This window comes from Chamaea fasciata, unplaced genomic scaffold, assembly GCF_029207755.1.
Source record: "Chamaea fasciata isolate MVZ Bird 193981 ecotype frontalis unplaced genomic scaffold, bChaFas1.0.hap1 SCAF_17, whole genome shotgun sequence".
In the NCBI taxonomy this organism is placed as follows: Eukaryota; Metazoa; Chordata; class Aves; order Passeriformes; family Sylviidae; genus Chamaea; species Chamaea fasciata.
In genome coordinates this window covers 7,961,613-7,986,848 of record NW_027094102.1, presented here as the reverse complement: position 1 = coordinate 7,986,848, position 25,236 = coordinate 7,961,613, and the positions used below count along the sequence as shown (strand labels likewise).

The following is a 25,236-nucleotide window of genomic DNA, read 5'->3' as shown; positions in this document are numbered from 1 at the left end:
AAAGCTCCCGGGAAACGGGGCCGGCACCGTGAGAAAAGTCTCGGGTTCCCACAGTACGCATGCGCCGGCGGCGTGGCACTGACAAAACGCGGCTGTCAGCGCCACAAAGCTCCCGCGGGCCTGGGCAGGCCCCGTGAGAAAAATCGCGAGTGCTCTCAGTGCGCAGGCGCCGGCGATGGTTGCGCATGCGCCGAGCCCGCCCGCCGCGCGGCCCGGCTCCCTCCGGCGCTCCGTACGATGCCGCCCCTCGCCCCGCGGCGGGGTCAGGGCGCGGGCGGCCATCTTGTGGTGGCGGCCCCGGCGGGTTGTTGTCGGTGAGGCCGCGCCGCGCCCCCCCCGCGGGCGGAGCAGCGCCGGCCCCATGTCCTCCTTCTCGGAGTCGGCGCTGGAGAAGAAGCTGTCGGAGCTGAGCAACTCCCAGCAGAGCGTGCAGACGCTCTCGCTGTGGCTCATCCACCACCGCAAGCACGCCGGGCCCATCGTCGCCGTGTGGCACCGGGAGCTCCGCAAAGGTGCGCGGGGGGTTTGTCCGGCGGGGGCCGCTCCCGCAGCCCCTGCCCCGAGGGACCGGGGCCGCCCGCCGAGCTGCCGGTGAGCGCGGCCGGTTCCTCCTGGCGAAGCTCCGCGGGGCGGCACCGGGAGAAAGTTGGTGCCCCGGGAGTTTGTGTGAGCCTGGGCGCTGTTTACCTGCTGCTGTTGTTGTTTACTAAACTTTGGGGGGAATGCCACGTGTGAGGGGTGTATTGCGGCGATACAAGCGGCGTTTTGGGAAGGTGGAGGATGGAGGCACAGCCCAGTGTGGCTTGAGAGGGAGAGGATGCTCAGCTCCGGGCGGGCGATTTGGGTGTAAAAGAAGAGCTGTACGAATTACCTTCCCCTGGCTGTGCTCAAGGCAACTCGGAAGTGCTCTGGCTGTTTGGTTCCACTTTTAAATTTGGGGTTTGGGTTCATACAACACAACCGTTATAGAGTTAGTGAGAGGAGATAAGCAAAGAGAAAGTAGAAGTCTATAAAGACTCTCCATAAAAGTAGAAGTCTATAAAGCTCTTCGGTGCTATCATCCCGAAACATTTTGTGCGTGTTTTTCTTGCAGATTAACGAAAGGTAATTTCCCAGATGGCTTCATACTGAAGTCAAGGGAGACTGCCAGTGCCTAGTGGAAGGTGTTCCTGCTGATGGCAGGGGGTAGGAGCGAGGTGATCTTTAAGGTCTCTTCCAACGCAGCCCGTTCTCTGGGGTTCTGTGTGGTGCCCTGTCCCCAGGTGCAGCTCTGAAAGCTGCCAGTGTCACCATTCCCGTGCGGGCACCAGCACTGTGGGCCCCTTGGAGGAGCTGGGGTATCTTCTGTGTGATTGCTAGGTTTTGCCCTTAGTAGTTAATTCGTGAGTTTTTGGAAGATCTGCCTTTGCCCTGTTGTGGAAATGAGCACCTTTGTTTCCTGCCTTCTCTGTGTTCGTGGCTGTTTTGCTTGGGGGAATGGCAGAACTCCCCAGTTCTGGCCATATTGAAATAGAAACTGGTGGTGTCCAAGTAGGAAATTTTAATGTATATTGAAGAAATTTGATGTTTGGAGGATTGTTTGAAAAAAATTTGAATCTCCACAATAGCTTTCTCCTACAGTTTCACTCAGTTCTGAGTTATGCTGTTTTATTCAAGTATTTTTCCTGAAGTTAATTAATAGAAAATAAAGTGTTTTATTAATTTGCTGGTGGGTTAGAACAGCTTGTTTTAATTGTGTGTAAATTAATTGACTTTTCAGAGTTGAGGTGTCACTGTGCACACAAGGCATTAAACTCCTGTTTGTTTTTGAATTAATTAAAAAAGAGCAGAAGTGAGGACATTGGGAACTACTTGACTTGAAAGTCCTTGATTCCCTTTGGTAACATGGAAATGTTTTGAACTTTGTTTTTAGACTGCAAAGCTGTAAACAACTTTGAAAGCCCTGTTAATGATTCCAGGTAAAAGAAATGAGAAATAAATACAAACTCTCCTTTTGTTTTTTCCTTTTTTTCTTTTATTTTTTTCCCTTTCTCAGCAAAATCGAGTAGGAAACTTACTTTCCTATATTTAGCAAACGATGTCATCCAGAACAGTAAGAGGAAAGGTCCTGAATTTACCAGGGAATTTGAATCTGTTCTCGTGGATGCATTTTCTCATGTTGCCAGGTATGTTGCTGTATTTCAGCCTTCCTCTCTATGGATTTGCATTCTTGTTATTCAAAGCTTAATTCAGTTGGATTTTGTTGGTTTTTTTAAGTCTAAGTTTGTACCCTCTCTGTAGTAGAGATTGGGTTCTGACTGCTTTGTGGTTGGGAGCTGTTTAGTGTGAATGGGCAGCTCTGTGTGTGAACCAGTCCTTCACAGCTTCACGTGTTTGTTCTCCATGTGCTGCTCCTATGGACTTTATTTCAATTGTTACCTAAAGATCTGGCAGCTCTGTTTATGGGCAGTGGAATTGAACACTTGGGTGTGTTTATTAAAGCCACATAATGAATGGCTCTGCCCCATTGTCAAAAGTCCTTAAAGGAGCTGATGTTTTGGGTCACTGGGTTCTCACCAGCCTCCTGGTTTGCAGTTTCTTTGTGTGTTACGTGATCAGTAATGTCCTTGTTGAAGGGTGGAAGAATTTCATAGTTAAAAGGGAAGAAGTGATGCAGCCACCACCTTATCAGAAATGCGCTGTTGTTTAGTTAAAAGGTTGTGTCTAAACGACATAATAAGTCCTGTTATCTCAGCTAAACAACATTAATGCTCTGGGTATTTGTCTGTTCTGGAGGGCTGTCTGACTGTCAGAGCATGCTCTGAGTGCATTTAAGTGCCTAATGATCCAATCAACCTGCTTTTAATTGGCATGTTATTGACTGAAACAACTGTTTAAACTTAATACTCAGAATTGTAAACTTGTCAGCTTCAGGGTGTTTTATAAACTCTTATTGCAAATTCTGGATGATAGCAAGTTTCTTCTTTCACAACTTTTCTGCCCTTACTTTGAGGTGGGAACGATGAGACGCTTCCAGGCAATCTTTAGGTCAAATAAAGGGGAAAATTTGCCACAAGTATATTTTGCACAGTTTGTCTCAGACAATATGAGCGAGATTCTGTCCAAATGTTCACATATTGCAATGGGTGCAGCTGCCAGTTTGGAGGATGCTCTCTGAAAACATAAGGAGTGTTGATCAGCTGAGCTGTAATGATTTCCTAATCTTTGAACAGAGAAGCAGACGAGGGCTGCAAGAAGCCCTTGGAACGATTGCTGAACATCTGGCAGGAGAGGAGTGTGTATGGCAGCGAGTTCATCCAGCAGCTCAAACTGTCTATGGAAGACTCCAACAGCCCCCAAACAAAAGGTAAATGCTTATTGCTTGTGTGTGGTTTGTTTTTAAATTGGTGCATGTTTCACTGGAAATACTGTGAGGAGTTGAGCTCTGGGCATGTTTAGTTGAGTTGTTGTCAGAGCTAGACGTGGAGATTCTTCAGGACTGTATTGAGAAGTCTGATTTTCATTAAATCCACAGTTCTGGTTTGCAGGTGTGCTGTCTTGTGCCTTAGGGCTGGCAGTGAGCTTAACTGGTTGTGATGTCTGGTGCTGCTTGTGCAGATACAGTGCTCCAGGGCTGCCTTTTGGGGTGAAAGCAAGTTAGTCATGCAGGAACTGTTGTGTCCACCTCAAGTCAAGTGTCCCACTCTGCATCTTTGAGACTGCTCAGCTGGGTTATTAGAGTGTCTTATTCAATACTGTTAGTGCTTTCATTATCATATTAATTGTTTTGTTTTCCATAGTTACATAGTTATTATGATGCAGCAAGGAGTTTGGAATAACTGAAGCCTGGAACATATGCCCCAGAAGCTAGTCTGAAATCTTTTTTTCTTACACCAACTGATGTCATTTGGAGAAAACTCTTTGCATAATTTAATATCATTAGAACATCACAGGTATAACTTTACTACTGCATGAGACCTGTGAGAAACTGAGCATAAGCTTGTGTTTACACTGCTTTGATTTATCGCTTTGGCAGATCTTGCCTCTTCTATAGCACGTGGAGGTGTTTCACTGGTAGTGCTCCAGTGGAAAGAAGGGAGCAGTGGGATGCCTAAACTGTGGAAGGTGTGAGGGTCATTAAAAATCAAGAGTGTTCTGGTCAAGGGAATATTTGTCCACCTTACAGCTGAAGGAAGTGGTTGCTGCATTCCTGGAAGTGTTCTAGTCCAGGCTGGATGGGGACCTGAGCAAGCTGCTCTTGTGGCAGGTGTTCCTGCCCGTGGCAGGGGAGTTGGAATAAGATGGTGTTTAAGGTCCCTTCCGTTAGGCCATTCTGTGATTCTGTAAAGTGTCAGTGTCTTCAAATGAGCTGGAATGACATTGCTGATGTGGTCTTTTTTTTTTTTCCTATTCCCCACAGTTCTGATGGTGTGAGAGGGTTAGTTTAGTCATTAGTAAAAGGCTCTTACACCATTCTGAGGTGGTGAGAACAAAGTCGTGTTGAGTTGGTATTTAATGTAGAGTTAATACGAAGATATGAGCGTAAATAAGATCTGTATGTGAAGACATCTCTGGCTGTAGCTTTGTGCTTTTTCACTCATTTGGGCAGAGCTGCTGGATGGATGCTTTGACAGCTCACACCAGTGCCCTTCCACCTGCTCCTGATTGAGGTATACCTTTTGGAATTTTTTCCCCAAATCTTGTGAGCCAACTGCCCTGACCAAAGGGGTTGTCCCATCTGTATGGAGACGGAGGGAGTCTGTGCTCTGAGGGGTGAAGGTGAACAGGCTCTGCATGAACTGGCTCATGTTAAGGTTCCTCTTGTCTGGGTGCAGTCAATGAGGCACCTGTGTATTATCAAAGGCCAGAATTTACACTCCTGATAACACTGACCTGATTAACTGAGAATTTGAAACTTTAATTTAGTGTACCCGGGTAAGAGTTTCACAAGTGTTTAACTTTGAATCTAAAGGCATTGATAATTGATATCATGTGTTATTTCCTGGTCATTTGGCAACCAGCTGTGGCTCACTGTCCTTTCCCTTTGGTTGATGGTATCAACCACTTCTGCTGCTGTTGTCTTCTCAACTTAAAAACATTTGTACAAAATCAATTTCCTAAGAGTAACAGATCTTTGTCTGTGGGAAGCAGAGTGGAGGAATATAAACCCTTCAAGAACTGCTGTGTGCACAGCTTCACTTGGCAAGAAACTTAGTTTTTTGCCTGGGTAATTAGAGATATTAATGTAGTATCTTTTATTTGAAGGAAAGTTGAGGCCTTTGCATGAGTGTGCATGTTACTGCCTTGTCAATTCATGGTCAAAAAGAAATTTGAAAAATTTAGCAGAGTTATCCTGTGGGTTTTTTCCTTGCTTTGACTGACATGTGTGTAAATTAGCTTCTTGATGGTAAGACCTAGTTTCACCTGGGGGTTTTATGGATTTTTGAGATAAGTTGGTGTTTGAGTTTCTGGTGAGTTGCAGAAGGCTTTTTTGTGGTTACTGTATTCCATTTTCAAACAGGTGAACATAAGCCAGGACACCTTAATCTCCATCTTGCTTACAGATAGAACAGTTGTTGTAAAGGTGGAAAGCCATAGTCCAGTGCTCCTCCAAAGCCTTTCTGGCTTTCTGGGTTTGTGGACTCCCAAGGTAGGCACAGCTGAGAAATAGGCAATGTTAGTGTCTGTAGATGGGTGCAAGCTGTGCTGTTAAAATGCTGGAGCTTCTTAAGGGCACCTGGTGCTGTTGATAACACCTGGTGCTGTGATAACAATTGTTCTTTTCTTCAGCCAGACCTATGGCAACAGGTCTGTGCATGTAGTTCTCTGTTATTTTTCACACTGCAGTGTCTTAAATTCCTGGCCTGGTGGGTGCTTCTCTCTGAGAAGGATGGCTCTGCTTGTCTTGAGAGCACCACATAGAGTTGTGAGACTTGCCAAAGTGCAATGGAGTCCTGTATCAGTGAGGAAATAGTCTTTAAAGCTCATCAGTGAGTGTTTCAGTGGTACAGTTTGGTTCTTGTTTGGTGCGTAGCAAGGCCTTGGGTAATGCACAGCAATTCAGTTGTCTGCACGTGCTGAGCTCCTGCTGTGGAGCAGAGCTGATTTCCCTTCAGAGAGACAGAGGGGTAAGACAACCAGCCCTCTCTAAGCATTGTATTCCCTGGTTTGACTACTCAGTGGTGCCGCTGACTGCCAGATTTTAGTCTTTCGGATTCCTTAAGGAGATATGCATATGCATGGAAATGAGCTTTTGAATATTGATACATTGTTTTATCTCTAAATGTATTCATTAAGCTTGCATTTGCTTTCTCATTAATCTCATTTTTATTAGAATGTTTCTTTTCACAAGCAATAGGGAAGAGAAAAACCACCCATTTCTCTCAAAGACTGGAAAAACTAGGTCTTACAGGTTTGATGTGAAACCCTTCAGGCAATACAACCGATATAGCTGATGTGTTTTCTTTTTGTTGTCTTTGTAACAAGCAGTTGAAGAAGGTCCTTGAATGTGCTGTGATGTAGGAGTGTGTCACTCTTAAAACAGAACTGAGCTGCTCCCTGACTGCTTTCATTGTGTTTATGTTGCAAATTCTGGCACAGAAAGTCAGACCTGTATTAAAATTTGGAGAAGAATAGAGAGGAGAGCAGGCAGGGAGGCTTCTGAGGGTAGCTGGAATAAAAGCACCTAGACACAGGGCTAGGTATGGTTTTGGAGCAGCTCAACTCCCAATTGTGCTCACCCTAGGAGAGGCTGCCAACAAATATATATTGTAATGAGAACTTAAGGACCCACAAATAATCTATCCTTAAAGAGAGAAGGGTTTGGAATGGTTGGAGGGAGTGCTGGCTCATTAGAAGCCTGTTTACCTCTGAACAGGCATCAAGAGCTGAGATCAAAAAAGTGAGCGCCTGAGCTGGGAAGATCCCTCAGGTGTCCAGCTGACAGGAAAACCTTGTAGTTGTCAGCATGGCCTTTGACATTGTAACCATCCTCAAGGCAGCCGAGATGGTTTGTAGCACACAAGTTGGTGCAGAAATACTTTTGCTGCTGTCTGTGGACTCTGCAACAGCAAGGTAACAACATCCTGGAGTGTCACTGCAAAGCTGTTAGGAGAGCAGTTGTCTGTCGTTTTGGAGAGATGGAGAGTGCTTTGCCCTTTAGAGGCTTTTAGGGAGTAGTTCAGTTTCTGTGGAGAGAACAGCAAAGCAGGAGAGCTGACTTCATTGGGGTTTCCCTGTCTTTATGTCCACATCAAGTTGGGCTCTTGATTTTCATGAAAGAAGCCGTCTGTATTCTACAAGGATATCTTGATTGTTTTGCGTATGTATTACATTCTGATCAGTTCTGGATTTTCTCAGTGCTTGTTTTCCCCTTCTCTGGCTGCATTTGACATGATTTTCTGCTAGTCTTGACTGTGATGGTTAAATTACTCCTGGCTGGAGATTTTGTAAGTTACCCAAGCAGGGTGTATTATAATCTGTGCTGTGCTTCTGTTCTCTTTCAGGGATCCTTTTGCTCCGTGTGCTCTTGGGTTTGCAAATAAGTGTAGGGTTTTTTTTCTATTTTGATGAAATTGAGACAGTGTTTCTAGAATTCTCCAGTGGCTGGTGCTTAGGTTTGCAGGTGCTCAGCACCACCGACTTCAGAGCTGTTCCAGTAAGACTCACTTGGCCTTGTTCAGATGGAATATTCAATGAATTCTGAATCCTCTGTGTCAGAGTGGTGAGCAAGTGTAATGCTGTGTCTTGTGGTAGACCAGTTGGCAACACAGCAGGAATAACTCTTCAGCAATTTGAATCCCAGCTCTCAATTTAATTTCACTTGTGTGATTGCTGTGGTCATGCATTCTTCTCTTGGTTGGCTCATGTTTATCCTCTGTTGGTTAATTATTTTATGATAAGTACATACAAGTGATAAATACTGATGACCTGTTGTGTTGGGCTGGGTAATTTTAAATGCTCTCTTTGGCCACTTTATCATCTACTCATCTCCTGTTCAACCTAGCTCGTGTTTCTCACAGATCTCAGTGGGCAGCAGCTGTTTTCCTTGGTGATCTGAGGCCTCACTGGCTTGTCAATCAGATTGTTAAGCACTCATACATACAATAATTAGCTGTCCTTTTTCTAGCCTAGGTAGCTTTGTTCTATCAAACATCAATAACTGCTTTGGTTTAAGGTAGATTTTGTGTGCTGCTTTGTCTTCCATTGAGTGAGACTGTTCTCTGAGAGATGTGTTTGTGTCTGCCTTGAGAAGGTCATTCAGCTCTTTCCCCAACGAGCAGGGTGTAGCAGCTCCTCTGATTTCTCTCCATTAGAAGGGAGGTTTTTCATATGTCCCACCTGACAAGGCAGGCAAAACTCTGCCTTTAAGGGCAGACCTTTCTGTTTGCCTCCTCATTAGAATAGGACACTCTAGTTTTGTTTTAAATGGAGAGATCTTGGATTTTCGTGTGAATCAAAGTGTATACAGAGTCTGTTCTTGAACTCCATGATTATCTTGGCAAGACTTGATTCCAATGAATTCTTAAGACTGTCCAAAAATTCCTTACAAATTACCCCATATCTTATTATCTTTGGTGACAAGTCTGAAAAATGATCTACCTTCTTTTGAAGGTTCTGTGGCTGGATCAAAGGCTTCATTAAGACTTCTGACTCATTTAAATAAACTGTCTCTTCCCTTTCAAGCTAAGGTTTGCCATGCCGAGGTTCATTTAACCAATGCTATCTTGCTTTATGACATCCATGTTTCTGAAGTGTTGCAGGTTACCTGCTTGGAGATCAGTTCATGCTTTGCCTGCTGTTGTTGCTGTCACATCTTGGAGTTGTAGTTTCACAGAACTGTCCTGATGTTTTGTGATGAAAGAGTGGAAGGTTGAATAACCAGCAATTACTGTGTTTATTTTGGGACCACAGCATATAGTTGGTGCAGAAAGATGACTCAAAATTCTTCTGTCCTTGTGTACCTTCACATCAGCGCTCCATGTCTACTGGTAGAAATCCTCACCTGTACACTCCGATGTTAGCCAGAGCATCTGAGCAGGGTTGAAATCTCTCATTTATTGACAAATAGCACATTTATTTGCCTTTCCTACTTTCATTGTAGGAGACACAAACACACGTGAAGTTCACACTGCTCGTGTATCCTCAGGCTGGCATGTGCAGAGATACATGGAGAAAAAAATCAATCTTTTCTTGCTGTTTTGCATTTGAGTGTTTGGAATATGATACCAACATTAAAGTCCAGCTGTGGTCATTCCCTAGAGGGCTTAATCATCAGAGCATCCATCTGGTGTATTTCTTTGAAGTAGAGATAGTTAAGTTGGGCAGATTTAGCATCCAAATGAGTTGTTTCTGTGTCTTCAGTTGCAGAAGAGAAGAAATCATTAAAGCGAACTTTTCAGCAAATACAAGAGGAAGAAGATGATGATTACCCTGGGAGCTACTCACCTCAAGACCCCAGTGCTGGGCCACTGCTGGTATGTGGAATGGGTTGAGCCTGGGAGGAGCTCTGGAAGCCATACGGCCACCTCCCCTGTGTCACGGCCACCTCCCCTGTGTCACAGCCACAAGGTGGAGCTGACAACAAGTGAAATGAGTTTAGTGGCGAGATGCAGTTTGGGGTTGAGAAATCCATGTGAAATGCAACCGATTCCTTTTTCCTACTGCAGCAGTGTGTCACTTCCGAGCAATTCCAGGTAATCTAACCCAAGGTCTAGTAGTGCTGCCAGGGTAGAATCTCAAAGGACTGCTAGAAAAACAGGCCATATTTTAAATTCTTTTTAAAATCAATGTGTAACCTCTAAAACCTAAAGCTGTGAACAGTTAATACACAATTTTCTTTTGTAGGCCATACCTTTCCATAAGTTATTAAAAACCACAACCTTTGTTATGTTTGTATGGAGCCGGTAGGAAAACCTGCACTGAAGACTTTAGAGGCTCCATGTTACTGGTGTGGAAATATTTGGAATGAAATAGAAAATCATTGCGGCCATTTGAGGCTACAGAATGAACATATGTTAACCCAGAATCTATTTGAAGGGGATAAAAAATTACACCATCCATCTGGTAAACTGTAAACATTGAAAAATAAAAATAAATAACAGTTGTCAAGGAAATAAGTGAAAATTTTGTTGTTGTTTTTACCTCCAGATGCCTTGCAGCTTATGGTTTCACTTGATTATAAACATTCTCACTGTTGGAAATCATTTGCAGTTTGCAAGGAAGTAGTAAACATTAGGTAATGGACCTCTTTGTTTTTCAGATTAGGAAAATATTTATTTAAAATTTGTTAGTGTTTTCATTAGCTTTCAAACTATTGAACTGTAGTTTAAAAATCAGTGCTTGTGTTTATGGGCCTAGTGTTCTGTTTCAGAAACCTCCCCTGCTTCAGGATTTTTCAAACAAAAAAGCAGCACTTTGTTCTTCTTGTTCAGGGAGTTTCTCTGTTTAAATATTTTTCAACAAGGAGGAAATACAACATGTCAGGGATGGTCCTCCCGGAGCTGTCTTCATCCACGTCCTTTTAAAGTTTGGATGCGTTTTGAGTGAATTAATTCAAACTGACACATCTTTTCTCAGTGCACTACATCTGGCTGAGAGATGAGCTGAGGGCACACTGAGAAGCCCAGTTCAGTTGCAGAAAGCTGTGTGCTTGCAAGGAGCTGGATGAGGACAGCCATGGTTTTGCAAAATCAGATTACAAAGTTTGCTTTATAGAAAGAGCTTTTTTCATCATGGGAGTTCATAGTCAGTAACAAGTTACAGAATTCTAAACCTTGTCATGATGGAAATCTAATACAGTTTTGTTTGGACTGATGGAAATTTGGCGTTGGGTGTTTTTGCTCTGTCAGAATGCAGCTTTGGAACAGAACGAAAAGGTGCCTGTACACTCCAGGGAGGTAAAGAGACTGTCAGGGATGCTTGGGTGGAAGATTCAGTCCCAGCTTGAGGTAGTGCACATGGCTGGTGGTTCTCTCAGACTGGTGTGGTCATGTCCATCTCAGCTATTTCTTAAATGATCACTTTTTAAAATTGGACTGAAGTTTCCCACTGCAGAGTCTTGAAAAGGATGGCCCTGCTGTAATTATGCAGGAGGAGTTAAACACTGGGATTAGTGTAAACTCAATGAATGCTCCTTGTGTTGGATTTAAAAATTACTTGAATAAAATATTCCCCAAATGGTGCCTTTCAGAGGTGGGGGAGCTCCTCTGCAGTGACCACATCCCTGGATGTGGATGTGGTTAAGGTTACCTGGTTTTACTCTTGGCTCATTTGTAGACCGAGGATTTGATCAAAGCCCTACAAGACCTGGAAAACGCAGCGTCAGGAGATGCGACAGTGCGGCAAAAAATTGCTTCCCTGCCTCAGGAAGTTCAAGATGTTTCATTACTGGAGAAAATTACAGGTATGAGACTAGAAGATGAATGAACGTGGGTCCAAAGAATTACTCAGAAATCAAAGTGGGGTTTTTTTAATAATCACAGTGTATGGTGGAGTGAATTCCTGCTTTTGTGTCCTTGCTTTGTAGTTCCAGGGTAATTAACAGATAGTCCTGTGAAGTAACACTGAAGATTTAACTTGCATAGCTGCTTCCATATTTTGGCTTGGACTGAAGCTTTTTTACTTTGACAGCATCATCAGCATTTTGCAAGAATATGAAGGAAATTGGGCCAGAGTTCTCAAGTGGATGTGTTTGCTTTTGAGCACCTCAACTGTTAAGATATCTTGAAGTTTTATCAGACTGTGCTGAATACATACATAGTCCTTGATTGATATATCTTTTGAGTTCCACCAGGCTGCTGAGTACACACATACTTCTTGATTGCTATGGGAAAGGCAAATTGCTACCCCATTAATCTGTCAGTCTTTGTTTAAATTAACTTTTGCAATTGCATTTGAAAAGTAATTTTAATAGAAGCATTTAGAGGTTGAACTGATTTGACTCTTGTTCCTGAAGGTAGTTTTAATTTAGAACTCATTATGAATTATCACTTATTTGACCATTCATAATATATTCTTACAGTGTCCAACTAGACTGTGTGCAATTCTTCGATTTGTGTCAATACATTTGAAATTACTCCTATATAAGAGGAATTAACAAGTGCACACTGTGTTTAAATGTAGAAACCACCTGATTTGTTTATCTGAAGGTACTTCCCAGCATTTTAATTAACCTGTTCATAGAGGCTTACTATCGATAGATTTATATCCCCACTTTCACTGACATCTCTGCAAGGATTAAATGCAGTCAGTTATGTTAGTGTCTAAAATACAGCCCACGAAGGGTATGTGTCCTATTTCCTGTATATCCCTGTGATAACAGCCCTTATTTTCCTGTCAAGCCAGAAGTATATTTACGAACAAGATGTTATTGTGCCTGCGGCTCGTGAATCGCAGCCCTTCTGTCAACAATTGAGGAGTTTTAAACTTTGTCCTCTAAATCACCCAACGCTTTTGCACGCAGACAAAGAGGCAGCAGAGCGGCTCTCGAAGACGGTGGACGAGGCGTGTCTGCTGCTGGCCGAGTACAACGGGCGGCTGGCGGCCGAGCTGGAGGACCGGCGCCAGCTGGCCAGGATGCTCATCGAGTACACCCAGAACCAGAAGGATGTGCTCACCGAGAAGGAGAAGAAGCTGGAGGTGAGTGCCTGTTACTGGGGCTGGCAAAACAGTTGGCTCACCAAACACTCGCCCTGGACTCCTAATCTATGGGTTTGTCCTGAGGGAGATGATTCCAGGTGTTATCTTTTACTTTTGGTTCTAGGCCATCTAGGTTCTAGTTGACTTTACACTTGGAGTAAAATGGGTAAGAAAGCAGTATCATCTCTAGAGGGTGCATATCTGTTCTGTTGTTCAGTCTGGATGTTTCAATGCACCTGGGAAGCCTAGAGCTCTATACTTATTAAAGAAAAATAGACCTGCCTAACACATACCTTGTTTTGTCATGACATGCCCTTTTTTAAAAAAATTAACCTCCCTTTGCCATAATTAGCTGAGGATTTTTTTTATACTGCTTCGGTTTTTTGTTATTTTCCTGATGGTTAGGTGGCCTTCATCTTCTTCCTGAGCCCCTCTTGTTCAGGAGAAGCAGTTTAAACCAGATCTTCTGCTCTCTATCCTCTAACAGCCACTTACCCACAGCTTCTGTGGTGCAGTTTAAATGGGGTTGGTAGTGAAAGACAATGACTTGTGTTTCCTGTGCAGCTCATTTGAACAGGGAGGGCAGGACCCTAAAACAGCCTGGGGCTGAGCTGAGCTCCCCCTACTCAGCCCAGCATTCCAGGCTGTGAAGCCAGCTGTTTTCAGCTGTTCATCCAAAACGTGCCTTCTCCATGGAAGTTCTTTCTTGCAGCACGGTGTGGGACTAGCGAGGAGTTTAATTAATGACTGTGGTTGTATGTCACTCTGCCATCTGCTAAACTGCCCCTTGGCGGCACATTAAGGGCTTCTCTGCACCACTGCTGGTGATGAGCAGCTGCTGCGGGGTGGGATGGGAGGGGATGTGGAGGACACAATCTCCTGGAAGGAGACTGAGCTGCAGCAGTTGCAGCCTCTGTTTACTCTGGTGGTAAACCTCCTCCTCTGACAGCTCGGCAACATTGTTCCCAGATAAAATTCCTTTTAAGTGTTTTCTGTGCCTGTGTTTATATTGGAGCTTCTCAATGCCTTGTGACTGAATTTCTTCAAGCATAGCATCAGTCTTATGACTGAGTCAGAAAAAACACTTTTAGACATGGATACAGATGATGTCATGAAACCAAATCTTATTTGGCAACTGATTTATTTTCTGTGGAAGTCTTGGGTCAGAATTTGGGTTTTTTACTTGCTTAAATGAGGACACCTATGTGTATGTTAAAAAAAAAAAAGGCAAACCATAAATGATAGACATACTGCTGTTTGCAGTAAATAGGTAGCAAAATGCTGCACAGTAATGTTTTAAAAGGCCCAGAACAATTCATAATTTTGAGTCAGTTTGAGACTGTGAAACGGAGAAATCCATAATGACAACATGAAATTAAAATTTCTAATGCATTAGCTGAAATGTTATGACAATCGTGGAGGATTTTTGTTTGGAAAATATCCTTTTGGTAAAGAATGTTACTTGAAAATTGTAACTCTGGCAGAGGGAGAAACGTAGCCCCGAAAATAAATGCTTTGTTAATGATAGTAATCCTGCTGATGGCAATGGGACAGGCTGCTAGCTCACTGTTAGGTGTAAACAGAGTTCTTCACTCCATTAGAAAATAAAGAATGTTCCTATTTAAATATTAGGATCTTATTAAATTAGGTTGGCATCTTTGTCATTCTGCCAGACAAGGTGGCCTCAGTGCTGTAGCAGTCTAAACAGAGTTGCAGGAAATGCCACTCCAACAGTGAACATGAGGCACAATTGATATTCGTGTCAGCTCTCAAACCTCAGTGAGGGATGTTGCCTGATTACAGTGTTCCATTGTTCTGCCCTTGTTGAGGGTTAATAAACAGTGGAAGATGCTGGTTACAGATAAGGCAGGCCAGATCTGCTTATCAGTTTTGTTTGAGTCTTTGATGTTCTCACAGTATTGATAAGCCTGGATTTTTCTTTGTAGTGCTAATAAGCATTTTACTAGAAGGATCTGAAACTTGTAGCAATTAAAAATGTATTAAAAAACCAAAACACTTACTCAGGCAAGGCCTGAAATGGGAAAATAACTTTAAACAATCTAATTTTACATATCTGCTCATTGTAGGCTTTGCTCTTTTGAGGTATCTTTTCCAGAATCTTTGGTACTTTGAGTTTTTCCTCTTGTGCTGTAAGTTTCCTGACTTAGATGAGAGGGTGTGTTAGGATAGAAGATGGATTGTTTACTTCACCATCCTCACCTAGCCAAGGCTGTTGTTTGGGGAGAGGAGCTTCTGACAGAAATAAAAGGGCTATGTTTTAAGCGATGGAAATACCTAATTTGGAATTTATTCTCAATGGTTTCTGTATTTTATTTACTTGCAAAGTCTTTCACTGTGATAGCAATGAAAGTAGCTAATCTGTGGCTTTCTGAAAAGCCACCTTTGTGGTCTAAAGAGCTGCAGTCGTTTACTAATCTAATTAATGCTGTCCCTCATGAAATGGCAAATTGTCAAAACATGTATAAACTCAGTGTTTTTGTGTATTGTGGGCTAATGCTCAGACTACTCTGCATATCAAACCCCTGTGACACAGCTCTTGTCATCAGTTGCAGTAAGGCTGTTTAACTGAGGGACCCTGCTGAGGAACATGGCTTTGGAAAGGAATTACACATCAGCATGGATACAGCTGGCATGAGTAAAGATTGAAACAGTGAAGGGCGAAGAAGCACTGGTGATTTGAAAGGAGGAAGCTGGAACAGAGCCTGAAGATCATAACATATGGACAAACTCTGGTTTTAGGGTAGCAGTGGAAAAAATCGAAGTGTAATAATTAGGATTCCTTTATCCTGGGAGTGGTATTATGGTATTTTGACTGTAGTCTAAGAGCACTTAAGAAGGTAGGTTTTCTTTAATTCTATCAGTCAGTAAAATCAGCTGGCCCCAAACTGATACTGAAGAGCCTATAACAAGGCATTTATTTTCAAAGGTAAGTATTCCTCATGCTAACTTCCTGAAAGGTGTGAGGGATACTGTCATTTAACAGCTGAACTCTGAATTTCTTTTAAAATGGGGCTTCATCTTGCTCTGCAGCTGTGGGCTTGATACTGCAGCTGCTGTTTGATCTTCTATGGCTGGGATAGATCAGAGGTGGCCCGGACATTCACAATAGCAGATGACAGGAAATAAAATCCACTTTCAAACAGGAAACTTTCGCTTTAGAGCCAGTTGTTTCTATAAGAATGTGTCCTTGTATCTCACAGTAGTATTGAATTTCCAATGGAAGTTTCCTGATTAGTGTTATTTTTGGCCATTGCTGCCCCATTACAATTACTGAGCACAATCAGCTGGGGAGGTATTTTGTCCTCCAGCACCTGAGCCTGCAGAACTTCAAGGAGAATTGCATTTTGAAGTCAGAGCACTCTTCTCGAATGCATGGCAGGCAAGGAGAAAAAATCCAGGGAAACAGTTTGTGTGAAATGGAAATGTAGTGGGAAGAACATCCCATGTAGCATAGGCAGTGTGTATGGAGCAGTGTATGTACTCAAATAAGTGTGTGTTTACATGTCTGCAGCTATAAATTTAAAGAACATACTGTATTTAAGATCCAGTTTAGGGGAAATACTCTGACTCTTGGCTGCAGCTGAAAAATTGTCACTTAGAGTCCTGCTGAGAGCTCTGGGGGTTTTTAGATGTTTGTGGGTTTTAATATTCATGGCTTCAAGGCACCTTTAATAAGGTGTTAATGCTGTGCCCACACAAATTTGCAAACCCTCTTTGATAAGGCATCTCTGAGGGATGAAGTGCATTCTCACTTGAGGTTTTCTGGACTGCCCAGCACTACACATTTTCTTGAAATACAATTTAGTTCAGTGGGTTAATAGGCAATTTATTGCTGTGCTGCTTCCACTGCCTGGTTCTCTGTAGTGTGTCACTGTTGGCACAGCTTTGTGGCTGCTGCTTCCCTCAGACAGGAATTCTTGGGTTGTGTGGTGTATTCATTTCAGTGTTTTAGACAGTGAAATAGCAGATTGAGTTTTAGGGTTCCTGCCAGGAAAGAAAATTGTCAGTATTTGGTATGTGTGAAGTAGCAGGAGCTGCTTTGGGAAGCAGCAGCAGAGTGGGGTCCCTGTCTCTGCGACCGTGACTGGGAGATCCTGAGCTTGGAGCACCCAGACAGTGTGGGATCTGGGTCTGTAGGACCAAACTGGTTACTAACAGGGCAAGAAATGCCAGACTGTGCACCAGTCCTGCCAACTGTGAGCCACTGGTGCCTCTGAGTGTGGGACAAGAGCACAGGCTGCTCTGTGGGGATGTGAGCTGACACCTGCAGGGAGTGTGGGTCTGTTGGGCCATGTATGGCTCAAGGCAACAGCTGTCTTTCTTTGCGCAACGCAAAGATACAGTTCCTTCACTTTGTAGGTGCTTGTAGATATTTATAATTGCTGTAGTGCTGCAAATAAAATAATACTAAACAATGAAAGCAAATAAAAATAATACAACATTAACGTACAATGTTATTATGCATTTTATTGAAGTGAACGAGTGTATGACCACTCTCTTGCTTAGCTAGAAAAGCATTAAGATGCTTGGAGAGGTGAATATGTAGCTGTTGGCTTGTGCCCTGGATGTTGATTTTTGTGGTGAACATCAAATGCACCCCCCTCAGTGTTTATTTCTGGAAGGGTATTTGGCAAATGAAATGATGGTTTGTGTCCATCATACAGTGGCAGCGGTCTGGACTTTTGCTGAGAGCTTTTGAACATTGCAGTGATTGAGAAGCAGCTGGAGAAATGCTCTGTGGAGGCTGTCTGTTGTCCTAAACAACAAGGAGAGCAAGAAAACGAGTTGTGGTTTGAGAGCATTTAATTCTGCCATGAGCAGAAACACCATCTCTGCTGAAGTGTGATGAATGATGCTGCAGAAGAAAGAAACCTTGTCAAATTTAAAAGGGCAAGACTGAACAAATTTAAGGTGTGGAAATGAACTGAAGACTCTGTAAGGAAATACATCATTCAAGTGCTGATTCCTGGACTGCATCTTTCAGATAAAACCTCAGATTTGCTGTTTTTAGTGCTGCTGCAGAATGAGGAAGCCTGGCTTCACCCTGGCATTTGGTTTCACTTTGCTTTTGAGGAGGGTTCTGATGCAATGAGCTTGTGGAATGGCAGAAGTTTTCCTTTGTTCTTTTTCTAGTGACTGTGTTTTAAAAGTACTTTACATAGGTCAAGTGGTAAGGAGCAGAAGCTAAGGAATACCTAATCAACCTGCTGCAGTACTGTGGGGTATTTAATGTTTCTAGAGAGAGTTTTTACCTGAACATACAATCATGTGGCTGTCAGACCTTTCACTTCAGTACATACTCTCCAAATTTCTGCTGAGCCTCTGATGCATTTTTCCCCTGGCTTGTGGTCTTCTGCTTTCCTAGAGCTGGCTCAAGCTGCATCACATCAAAACTGCGCCTTACCAGCTGCTCTTCTTATTCACTTTCCAAATTCTCATTAATGCTTAGCTAGATGTTTTTTCAGTAGATGCAATTGCTGTGATGACTTACAGCATGTTCCTGCTCGACCCTGCACAGGAGAGGACGTGTCCTGTGCACACTCTGAGCCAAAATAAGCTGAAATCTGTGCTGTGGAACACGACAAGGTGAACCAGGCCACACAGCAGTGCTCAGGATGAATTTCCTGTCATGTTGATTACAGTCAGTTCTATAGTGTTCAAGCACGGCTGCTTTGGAATGAAACTCTCTGTCAGCTTCATTCAGCAGTGGTTAATTCTGATTTTGCATTTGTTTCAAGGACTGAGTATCTAATTCTCTTGGCCACTGAGGATGTAGAACGCCACGCACTGAAAGGAAATGTTGATTAGCAAAAGCATCCGTGTGGCACAGTGCCAGTTTTTTCCTCTATCATCCTGAAACTCCTGCTTACAGCAGAGATCTCATTATTTTGTCTAAAAAAAGCAAATAGCATCCAAATACTATTAATCTTAATATAAGCCTACAGAGCAGGGAGACAATTAGCTCAACACAGAGTACAAACGAAGGCCTTGGAAAGCAGCAGCTTCTTTTAACTGGACTTTGTGTTGTTCAATTTCATGGAATGGAAGGACCTTGTGGAAGAATCTGCAAGGTGCAGTTTCCAGGCGTGTCATGGGCTGCATGAAAAACATGGTTTCCCATAAAACCTGCTTCCAGGGTGCTGTGTTGCAGAATATGGCCAGAACTTGTGGAAAAAGCAAAGCCCTCAAGCTGGAAGGGGGTTCTGTGTGTCTGCTGCTGTGTGTTCTTGAGGGGAGCAGCCAGCACTCCCTGTCCCAGCTTTGGCTCATGGTCTTTCCACTGCTTGACAGCTCTGCCAGGAGTCAGCATCTCAGGCCCAGAGGAATGGAGAGGGTTTAAGCAGGGAGCCGACAGTTTTCTACAATGCTCTGTGATGTGTATCCAATCTGTCCAGTAAGTATTCATCTATTCTAGGAAATCTTGGTTTCTGGATTACTCTTTGTTTCCATTCCTGAATTTAGTGATGTTTTTCTGAACCAGTTTTTAATGGTTTGGGGGCTGTTGCTGCCTTTTCCTCATGAGAACTTTTTCTCTTGTTTTTTCAGTTTGTTTTTTTAACAGGATTTAGGCCTTTGGTGTTGACTAGATAATGCTTGCATTTACTTATTAGTTTACTTATTAGTAAGGTGGAATCACTTAGAATTGAAAGGAATATGGTTCTCAAGGTGACTTGATGTTTGTTTTTGGTCATCATATGCATACAAAATTCTCTCTCCAAACTGGGAGGATATTTCTGATAACTCAGTGTTCCATGTAGCCCTCAATATAGAGTACCCTGAAAATAAGGGCATGCTAAGAGCAGTATTTTCCTAAACGCTCGAAGCTGTTAATTGTGAATCTGCAAGCAGGTTGGTGCTGTTAATATGCAGAAGAATTGCTCCTAAGTCTGTATGTTTGCCAACAGCATTGTGGTTTGGACACATCTTGGTGGTTCTTCATTTGTCAGTGGGCTGTTAGGCAAGGCACTGGCAAGATTCTCCTTCCCCTAAGTAGCTCTTTTGGGGAAGGAATGCTGTTTGCATCTAATATAACTCTAATGGTCACACAAATCGTCTTCAGATCGAAAGCCATCACATTCCAGTCCTGACTGTCCGTGAGAAGTGGTGAATCCTGGTAACCCCATCAGTTTTGCCCTGAAAATGGCAGGACATTAGTCTTTCCATGGAGGTTGTACCTGGTTTTACATAATTGTTTTATGTGGATCCACAATTGGATCCATAAACCCATAATTGTTTTGTGTGGATCTTGGCAATTCAAGCCATATTTGAGGTATTTTCTTGGCTTATGCCTGGAATTTGAAACTTTTCTTCTTCACTGCCCATTTATCAGACCTGGAGGACTTGGCCAGCTGCCTTGCCCTTCTCTTTTTTTGTTCCTATCTTTTCTGGGAATTACTACAGAAAAAAGAAACACCTGCTGATACTCACTCTTGACAGTTCGGCATTCCTGAGGAGGAAGTGCTGCTTGTTATTTCCTGGCTTGATATTCCTCACTCCCTGACAATGGCCTGATTTATGGATTTTTAAATATTTTTAAGATGGTCTTCTGTGGATCTTCATGTCTAGCCTCTTCCACCTTTTCTCTGCCAGCATTTGGAGTACGAGAGCTCAGTAGATGTTCCTGCTGTCTCTGCTGTGTGTGCAGGAGCTGGTGTGTTGCTGTCTCCTGCCTCCAGCACTGGGGATGTGCCAGCCCTGAGCTGAGCACTCTGGGCCCTCTGTCCCTTTCCCCAGGGCTGGCTCCCACGTTCTTTTGGAGTCGAATCCCAAGTGTTGGAATGCTGTGCCTCCATGGCATCCCTCTTTATCTGCTGCTGCTCCCTATTAATGCTAAAGAATCTGGGTTTGTTTTTGTTCTCTGTCTTCATCTCACGACTCTCGACTTGTTTCTCTCTTTAAGAATTCCTGAGAGAGGGATTAGTGATTAGGGATGTGGGTGTATTCTTTTTATGGTCCTGATTCTGTCTTTCATTAAAACAAGACAAATCCACACAAAATTAATGTGTGGACCTCGAGGATTTTTTTTTTATTATTATTATTTTTTTTTTACTGTTCTCTAGGCTTGAGAACAGCACCCTGCAGTTCATGGAGCTGGGAGGGCTTTGTTTGGACTTGATTATTTCGCTGTATATCCTGTGTGTGTAAACAGAAGTGTTTGGTTATATTAACTCACTGAGCCTCATAAAGGATTTAAGTTTGAAATAGGCTGTTAAAAGACATTCCTGCTTGGTGCTGGCAGGAAGTTTATGGGGTAGACTTACATAGCCATTGCAGGGGTATCGGGAGTTGCAATTGATGGCTGCTCTCACTGTTCTAATTCAAAATAATGAAACACAGAGAGTGTAAACTCCTTGCTTGTAACCCTACAGGAACTGCTGTGCTTTGATGTTTGGAGAAGGTGAAGAGAATTTCCATCACTGAGAAGGTTAGAAAGTCTGGATTAAAGTTGTAAACTCTTCAGAAAGATGTTTTGATTAAACATGTGCCTAGTTTCATTTGATCTTCAGAGATACAAACTTCTGTTCTCTTTGCCAAGTAATTAAGAAATGAAAAGTAAATTGATATTCTAGCTGGCTGTGTGACAGTCTGTTCTGTGTATGTTTTTTTTTTTTCCTTAAACTGATTGTTTCCTGCATTCTGGAGGTGCCATGAAATGTAGGCCACATGTAGTTGAGTAAAGACTGGCACATTCAGGAAAAAAGTACTATGTGCTACTGGAGTTTTATTCCTTCAGTTGCTGTCTTCTGTGACTGTTATGTTGAATGTATAGAACCACAAAACTTTGAAAATTGCATAAACAGTCTTTAATTAATCTTCGTGTATTGGATAACTTGGATGTGTGTTGGGCTGCCTTTTAAGTGCTCTCACCATAACTGACAGTACAGTTCTTTCTTACTTCCATTTTTAGGGTCCAAACTCCTCTCTCTCCTCATTATGAACACAAGTCACTGGTGTCTGAGACCTGGGGGAATTTCTGCACATGGACAGGGATTTCTTACTGCACTTTTGCTACTCAATCCAGACCTCATTTGTGGAAAAAAGACTCGCAAGTTTCCTCTTTGGAGATTTTTAGCTTGCTTTTTTTTCCCCTCTGTAATAAAATCCTGAAGATTTTAGTGTCTGTATCCAGCGTGGATGTGCCTTTCCCTGGTTTGCATTCAGTGGTCCGACACCTTTCTGTGGTGTCCCTGCTATGCCAGTCTCATGGCACAGCTGCTGGGGTTGTATTGTGAGCTCATAAAGGAGGTCCTGTTTGACAACCAGAACTTGGGTTTGATTTAATGGCTTGAAAGGGGAAATTGGATTAATTGAGTGTTCAAATCTGATCAAGTTTGAAAGCAGCGAGCATTTTGGCAGCATAGTAATATCTGTGGTGTGCCTCAGCCTGTGGCTTCTGGCAGTGGAGCGATGTCAGAGGAACATTCTGGCAGCAGCTGGGAGTCAGTATTTGGGGAAGAACACAGGGATAAAGGAACTCTCTCAAATGCTCGATCAGGCCCCAGTGTGTGCTGGTTTGGGGATGTTTTACATGTAAAACTAGTAAGGCAGGGCAGGGTTGTTAGTTTAGGGATGGCAGAGCCTGTGGGCAGGCTGTGAATTTGGGGCAGATGGCAGGGTCTGCAGTCACGCCAGCAGTTGCTCAGAGCACCAGGGCCTGGCCACCTTCTGTGAGTCCTCACCTGGAAGATAGTCCTGGCCTAACTAACAGCACAGTTAATTAATCTGTGCTTAATCTTTGTTCTCTTGTCTCTTTCCCTCAGGAATATAAACAGAAGCTTGCTCGGGTAACCCAAGTGCGCAAGGAGCTGAAATCCCACATCCAGAGCCTTCCAGACCTGTCACTGCTGCCCAATGTCACAGGAGGTCTGGCACCTCTGCCATCTGCTGGGGACCTGTTTTCAACAGACTAGACCAAAACATGTGCCCCAGTTTTCATTATTACCAGCAGAAGAAAGAAGATTCTGGTGTTGGCTGGAAGTCCAGTCTTCCAAGATCTGCAGTAGGAAGGAACTTGCAGACCCTGCTTTGAACCTCTTGGCTGCTCGTACTCACCCTCTCTGTGTACACTGGCTCACGTGAGGGGAGGAAGAGGAGTGAGTTTTGTGAGCTCTAAAGGGAGGGGGGGTGGTCTCTTTAGGCAAACTTCTCTCATCTTTTCCTGTACTCTTTAGTTGCTGTTTGCTCTTAGCACTTGTTACCCCACAAAGATCACGAATCATGTACACACATACCTGGGAAGCTTCCAGGGGAAGGTTGACCATGCAGCATCTTCCCTCTGTACAAATATTGTATTATTTTTGAATAAGTCTCATCTGTTTCAGCAGGGTTTGGAGCCCCATCTCTGGGAGCAGTGGAATGGCTCGTGGGCCTCACAGGGATGTGTGTGCATGCTGATCCTGTGCCATGGCGGCGTCAGGGGAAGGCATCTGCTCAGCAATGGTACAGGGAAAGATTCTTCCTAAACCTGCAGTTCCTCATAATGCTGTGGCCTGATGTGAAGGTAGTTCCCATTTGGCATGGATGTAAATTGAAGTCAACAGGCAATAAAAATAAGCAGCTTTTCTTTGTGAATTAGAGGTAGACTCATAAGTTACGCTGTGCTGAGCAAAGCAGAACTGGATGTTACCTAAGTGGGAGTGGAAGTAAATTTTGTTCTAGCTACCTTAGATTTATACCACATTTTTCCTCTTCATTATATGAAATTAGATGGTGTTGGAAGCTTTGATTTAATGACCTGAGAGACTGGAATGGCGTGTGGCAGCTGCTGGTGTCCCTGTGACAGGCACTATTAGGTCTGCTCTCAGGATGGTTACACTGAAAATACAATGATACAAACTCTCTCCATAGCTTTAGTGAAGTTGTCTGATGCACAGAAGTTAAATGTGGTATAAATATTTATTTATATAGAAAATAGACCCATATATATGCATATATCCTGTATGCACATGTACCCTGTCCATGCATGTAGATATTAGAAGGATGTACTTAATTTTGTGTCACAGATTGTGAGTTGATTTTTATAATCAGGAAAAGTGTAAAAAACAAAAAAGGTAAATTAAAAAAGCTCTTAATTCCATTATGTTGCTGGCTAGAGTTTTAGCTGCCAGGGGTGTAGTTACATTTCAGTTTGTGTGTTAGGTGTGACAAGCTGAACTCTGATCACGGAACCATTCCAATCTGGATACAATTCTGTTTAAATTTAGCACCTCTCACTATAAAACAGGTTCTGTTTCTGGAGACACTTGATCTGGTAACACAGGTTTTGTAAGACAGAGGCACAAGTGAGCCGAGATGCTCTCTCTGTGCCTCCCTGTGTTCTTGAGCTGGTGTCAAAGCCAGGAGAAGAAAATGCAGAAATGCAAAGCTAGTTCTGCTCCGCATTAATTTATTTTGCAGGCCGTTCAGTAGCCCGGTCAGCATCAGTTACAGCAAACAACAACACAGCATCTTTTGATCATTCAGTTGTTCAGAAGCTCACGTCCTTTTCCTACTGACACTTCTTTTGTCCTTTTTTAACGCTCCTTGCACCCTCACTGCCCAGCCAACAGATGTTTTTTTCTCTTTAGTTTACAGGAATTTTTCCAGTGGCAGAACTGTACGTTCCGAGTCACTTTGACTGTGCAGCCTTTTATGGTCCAGACCTTAGATTAAGCACTGTACATTCTCTTTGCTTTTGCCAAAAATGAAAAACAAACAAAAAAAGCCCCCAACACCAAACTTCAAGAACCTGAACCAAATGACTCTTTTCCATCCTGATTCAGCTCACAGCGTTACCCGAGGCTGTTAAACCATGTTATTTTGAGCATTGATTGAATGTGTATCCATTATAGGAAAAAACTGATGTAGACAAATGTGTTGGCATCTCACGTTTGTGTTTTGGGCAGATCTGTGAGAGAGCTGTCTGTCTGTTTTTTTATTTTTTAATTGAAATGTTTTGATGATTTTTTTTTTCCGAATATCTGCGTGTGTTTTATTTTGCTTAATTTAAATGAAGTCTTGTGGTTTTTAATTTTATTTGTTTTACTTTTTGGGCAAAGGGCATCCGGTGAACTGGGTGACATTTTCTGAAAGTTAAACAGATTTCCCCACAGTGTGTCTTTTTTAACAAAAGCTTAAATCTGTATATTAATTGACTTAGGAATTAATTTAGACATATAGGCTGCCATTTGACAGCAGTATATTCTGAAATGTCTCATAGATATCTATTTTTGAATAAAGAGGGTGTCATTGAACAGTGGTGTCTGTCCTTCTTTCCTCAGTGCTCCGGCACCCTGCGGGTTTTGTTTGGGTTTTTTACCCTTCTAAAGCCCAGGCTTGGGGAGATCCTTGTGTCAGTTTTCCATACAGTGGAAATGGGGGATTTCTGTAGGACATGTCTGGGAAAAATACACATAAAAGCCAAACCTGAAATGGGAGGAAGGTGCTTCCCTGCATGAGCACCAGGAGCTGCTGTTCCAGCAGGGTCAGTGTGATTGAAGCCTCTCAGCTTTGGGGGTCTTCATGTTGCCCTGGGAGTTAATTCTGGAGGTTTTGGGGAGGCTTAGGGATTCTTCAATTAACCAGTCTGCAACAGCCTCTGTGGGCAAACAGTGATTG

The 25,236-nt window shown here is 43.0% G+C and overlaps 1 protein-coding gene across 5 annotated transcripts; it reads left to right on the top strand.

Moving 5' to 3' along the window:
• The first annotated feature begins 128 nt into the window (after window positions 1–128).
• On the top strand, window positions 129–24,872 carry RPRD1B (regulation of nuclear pre-mRNA domain containing 1B). 5 transcript variants are annotated; one of them, XM_066198712.1, is made up of 8 exons: window positions 129–512; window positions 2,036–2,165; window positions 3,213–3,346; window positions 9,343–9,455; window positions 11,257–11,383; window positions 12,443–12,618; window positions 21,009–21,064; window positions 22,401–22,482. In XM_066198712.1, the coding sequence occupies exons 1-7, from the start codon at window positions 176–178 to the stop codon at window positions 21,039–21,041; spliced, it is 1,050 nt and encodes a 349-aa protein (XP_066054809.1). In that variant the 5' UTR covers window positions 129–175; the 3' UTR covers window positions 21,042–21,064; window positions 22,401–22,482. The 5 variants fall into 5 exon arrangements, with proteins under 5 accessions (XP_066054809.1, XP_066054808.1, XP_066054807.1 ...); XM_066198711.1 differs by lacking the exon at window positions 21,009–21,064 and adding an exon at window positions 18,931–19,033 and having other exon boundaries at window positions 22,401–22,473; XM_066198710.1 differs by lacking the exon at window positions 21,009–21,064 and having other exon boundaries at window positions 22,401–24,872.
• Window positions 24,873–25,236: the final 364 nt, after the last annotated feature.

Excerpts from the sequence above, each read along its gene's own strand:
- RPRD1B (XM_066198710.1), top strand. The coding sequence starts at position 176 with ATGGTTGCGCATGCGCCGAGCCCGCCCGCCGCGCGGCCCGGCTCCCTC. Across the intron at positions 9,456-11,256 it reads CCAGTGCTGGGCCACTGCTG|ACCGAGGATTTGATCAAAGC; the intron begins GTATGTGGAATG and ends GCTCATTTGTAG. Across the intron at positions 12,619-22,400 it reads AGAAGGAGAAGAAGCTGGAG|GAATATAAACAGAAGCTTGC; the intron begins GTGAGTGCCTGT and ends TCTTTCCCTCAG.